This window comes from Myotis brandtii, unplaced genomic scaffold (genome assembly GCF_000412655.1).
Source record: "Myotis brandtii unplaced genomic scaffold, ASM41265v1 scaffold208, whole genome shotgun sequence".
NCBI classification, from domain to species: Eukaryota; Metazoa; Chordata; class Mammalia; order Chiroptera; family Vespertilionidae; genus Myotis; species Myotis brandtii.
The window spans coordinates 4310943-4315155 of NW_005357764.1; the positions used below are offsets into that span (position 1 = coordinate 4310943).

Consider the following 4213-nt stretch of genomic DNA (forward strand, 5'->3'; position numbering starts at 1 on the left):
CCGCCATTTTGGCTGTCAGTTAATTTGCATATCTCCCTGATTAGCCAATGGGAAGGGTAGCGGTCGTACGCCAATTACCATGTTTCTCTTTTATTAGTGTAGATATCCTATGAAACCCAAAGCACTCAGCAGAAAGAATATATGCACCCCTATGTTCTCAGCAGCACAACTGACAATAGCTAAGATTTGGAAACAGCATAAGTGCCCATCAGCAGATGAGTGGATAAAAAAACATGGTACATTTACGTGGCAATAAAAAAGAAAGAACTTGTAACTATTTGCAACAGCATGGATGAAATTATGCTGGATAGAATTATGCTAAGCAAAATAAGCTAGTCAGAGAAAGATAAGTATCACATGATCTCACTCTCACTCATATGCGTATTCTAAGGAGCCAAATAAACTGATGAACAAAAACAGACCCAGAGACGTAGAAGCATGCAGAGGGATAAGTGGGGTGGAGAGGGAGAGATCAACCAATGAACTCAATGCATAATCCATAGACACAGACAATAGGGTGGTGAAGGCCTGGGGGGGAAAAAGGGGAGAGGGCAATGGAGGAAAAAGGGGACATATGCAATACTTTCAACAATAAAGATTTAAAAAAGAGAAAGAAAATAAATGTCAAACTAAAATGTTCTATGGTACTAGATTGATGACAAATAAGGCAGTGTTTTTTCCTTTAAAAATCTAAAAATAAGGGCTCTTAATTACAAAAGCATGGCCAAGATGTTTTATACTGACAAACAAAAGCACCATAATTAAAATTTTACTCACTTTTTCCAATTAAAATATGACATTAAATCAATAACAATGCTCACCGATACTGATATGTCTTCATTTTTTCTCTTAACACTGGAGTCAAACAAGACATTTCTTCCTCGTCTTTCACAGTCTTGATATACAATTAGTCGAATCTGGCTTGGATCAAACTCTGGCAAAGGCCAACTTTAAAGAAAAATAAAGATCCATTAGAGTTATTTAATAAATATCCCACATAAATTTCTATAAATAAAACCTATATAATAGCCCTAGCCGGTTTGCAGTAAAACTTTTAAAAAGCCACTGCATTTGTTTTATGTACTATTATAATGCATTTATTTCACAATTAAAAAGATTAATGTAATGAGAGAGAGAGATAGGGAGGAAAGGGAAAGAGAGAAAACAAAAAGCTGTGAATACTAGTCTGGTGAACTGAACACATAACTGATAGGACAGTTGCTAAGAAATAGGAGAACTGCCATTCCAGAGGCTGTTTGTCATTAGTTACATTAGGCTGAATGGTCCATTCCTCACAATCCATTTAGTCACATCTCTTGGTTGGGATTCCTCCTTTCCTTAAGAAAACCTGATCCTTAACCCTATCAATACCTGTCAAGCAAATTGTAACTGGCAACATAAAACATCTTCATCCCAAACTCTTGACAGTATACACAATTTTAGTTTTCTCCTGTCTAATCCTTAGCAAATATCTGTGTGTTAGAAACTAATGAAAGAACCTCCAAGAAACTGAAGCTAAACCACAGAGATTCCTCCTTAGACTACAATAATTTGCATCCCATTGAACTGCTTTTATTAAACTGTGCTTTTAATGTTATACAAAGGAAACTAAAACAAGAAACCAAATCAGGAAAGTGGCCTCATGGGAAACAAATGAGCATTTTAGAGGAAGAAATAATATGGTAGTCACTAAGAACCACCCATTAGCTTTAGAAACAAAAAGTCATTGATGATCATGGCAAGGGCTGTTCTAAGGAGTAATGAGTAGAGCGGGGGGGGGGGGGGGGGGGGGGGGGGGGTCAGATTGTAGTGGATTAAGAAGTGAATGGGAACAGGAAATAGTAAATTTTAAACTATCAATAAAGAGAAAGAAAAGGAATCATGAAGCAGAGTGACAGCTGCTTGTTATTAAAAAGGACACATCTGAACATGGATACAGAATACAAGTAAAAGGTCAAGCCGCAAACAGAAGAATAACCTCTACACTAGGATGGGGGGAAAAGGAGGTAAAGGTGGACAAGAGTACAGAAAGATTTGTAGATATGAAAGGAAAATGTTTAATGAATTCATGTCTCTAAGAGCCCTATTTCCTCTGTAAAGTAGGAAGAAAGAATAAAAAATGTTGTAAAATGTGAGAACAGCAGAAAGTCAACAATGGTTGTGAGAAAGAAAATATGTTAACTAGGAAACATAACATTTCTGGGAAATGCTGAAAGCCTACGTGAGGTTGAAAACTATGAATATGTACCAGCCACAAACTAGACAGGTCATTTTCACCAGCTTGAATTTGGATCAGATTGAGCCCAGGTAAGGATTTGGATAGGTAGATAGAACAAAAGGAAAGGGGGGTTATAGGGATAGAGCAGAAGACTGACAAGAATACAGCTGGGATGATGGAGAGTGGAATCTAAGCTGGTTAGGGAAGACAGTGAAGTTTGGAGGCTAGCAGATTTGAAGAAAATGGAGGCAGTATGGTCAAAGTGCTAAAATAACATGAAAAGATACAGGGGCAGCAACTAGATAAGAAATAGAAGACTATAATCACAAGGTAGAATACTAGAGTTTAAGATATAAGAAGTAGAACAGTTCACTCATCCATTTAATATAGATCATGTGCCTACTATATGCCAAACATTGGTTAAGATGAGGTAAGAAAAAACCTGCCCAGGAAGCAGAGACACCCGTAGCTAAGTAAAGAAATAATACCCCTGGGGGAACCAAGATGGCGGCATAAGGTATAAACCTGTATGTGCTGCCCCCCACAACCACATTAAAACTACAACTAAAAGACAAAACAGCTATCATCCAGAACCACAGGAAAGCTGGCTGAGTGAAAGTTCTACAACTAGAAGGAAAGAAAAAAAGCGCATTGATACCGGGTAGGAGGTGCAGAGGCGCCAAGAGCAGAGATACGAAGGCGCGCGCGAGGCAGGCTGCGCCTGGGTGCGCGGTTTTCTTCAATGGGAAGGGGATACAAGCTCTTGAATGCACTGAACTTGGAGACTCTGGGGACCCAGACTCCTACGGGGGAAACTGGACTGTCTTGCAGCGGGTTGGAAAGCGAGGCATTAAAACTACTAAAAGACAAAACAGCTATCATCCAGAACCACAGGAAAGCTGGCCCAGTGGAAGTTCTACAACTAGAAGGAAAGAAAAAAAGCGCATTGATACCGGGTAGGAGGTGCAGAGGCGCCAAGAGCAGAGATACGAAGGCGCGCGCGAGGCAGGCTGCGCCTGGGTGCGCGGTTTTCTTCAATGGGAAGGGGATACAAGCTCTTGAATGCACTGAACTTGGAGACTCTGGGGACCCAGACTCCTACGGGGGAAACTGGACTGTCTTGCAGCGGGTTGGAAAGCGAGGGTGGCTTTCTCGCAGAGCTGCTCGCAGGGATCATTGTTACTGCGGGGGTGCAGGACTCTGGGACATGGAGACCCGAGGAGTCACGGAGACGGCTGGCGACAGCCATTGCTGTTTGCTCTGCCCTGGTGATTCTCTGAGACCCCGTCCCACTCAATTTACATCCCCACCCAAGCAGGGCAAAGGAACCGCCTGCCCTTTTGCAGCCTAACCTAACAAACTGCAGCTGGGTCAGAGAGCTCCAAAACTTCCAAACCCCAAACAAAGAGGAGAAATCTGCTGATATTGCTGAAGCTCCTGTTGGGTGGACTCACACAGTGGTTGACTTGGAGATCCAGGAGCCAGGGTACCCAGTGGTCAGATACCAGATTTCAATTCCTCACATCCATAAGGGACACACTCAAGAGGCAGACTCAGTGAGCACCAAAGCCCCACTGAAGCAAGTCCTACCCCATAAGGGTGTCTCCAGCACAGCAGTTCTTCCACTATAGCACTATAGGCTCCTCGCAGTCAGCCAAAATGCGGAGACAAAGAAACATGTCACAAATGAAAGAAATTGAGGAAAGCAAACAAGCAAACTTAGAGTTCAAAACCACAGTTATAAGGTTACTCAAGAATCTTCTACGAACCTCCGAGGAACTTAGTGAGACCTTCAAGGATCTTAATGAGAATGTCAAAAAAATGGAAAAGGACCAGTCAGAAATTAAACATACACTGACTGAAATTAAGAATAATATACAGAGATCCAACAGCAGACTAGAGGATCCCAAGAATCAAGTCAAAGATTTGAAATACGAAGAAGCAAAAAACACCCATCCTGAAAAGCAAAAAGAAAAAAGAATCCAAAAATATGAA

General features: G+C 41.4%; 1 protein-coding gene across 3 annotated transcripts in view; it reads right to left on the reverse strand.

Moving 5' to 3' along the window:
* FNIP1 (folliculin interacting protein 1) overlaps nt 1-4213 on the reverse strand; it is an 88552-nt gene that overhangs the window by 73567 nt on the left and 10772 nt on the right. For 2 of the 3 annotated variants that reach the window (XM_014539099.1, XM_014539098.1), the window contains exon 2: nt 822-948. In XM_014539099.1, coding sequence (XP_014394585.1) covers nt 822-948 — 127 coding nt within the window. Of the gene's footprint in view, nt 1-777; nt 949-4213 lie in introns of those variants that run through there. The other variant, XM_014539100.1, reaches the window with a different exon arrangement.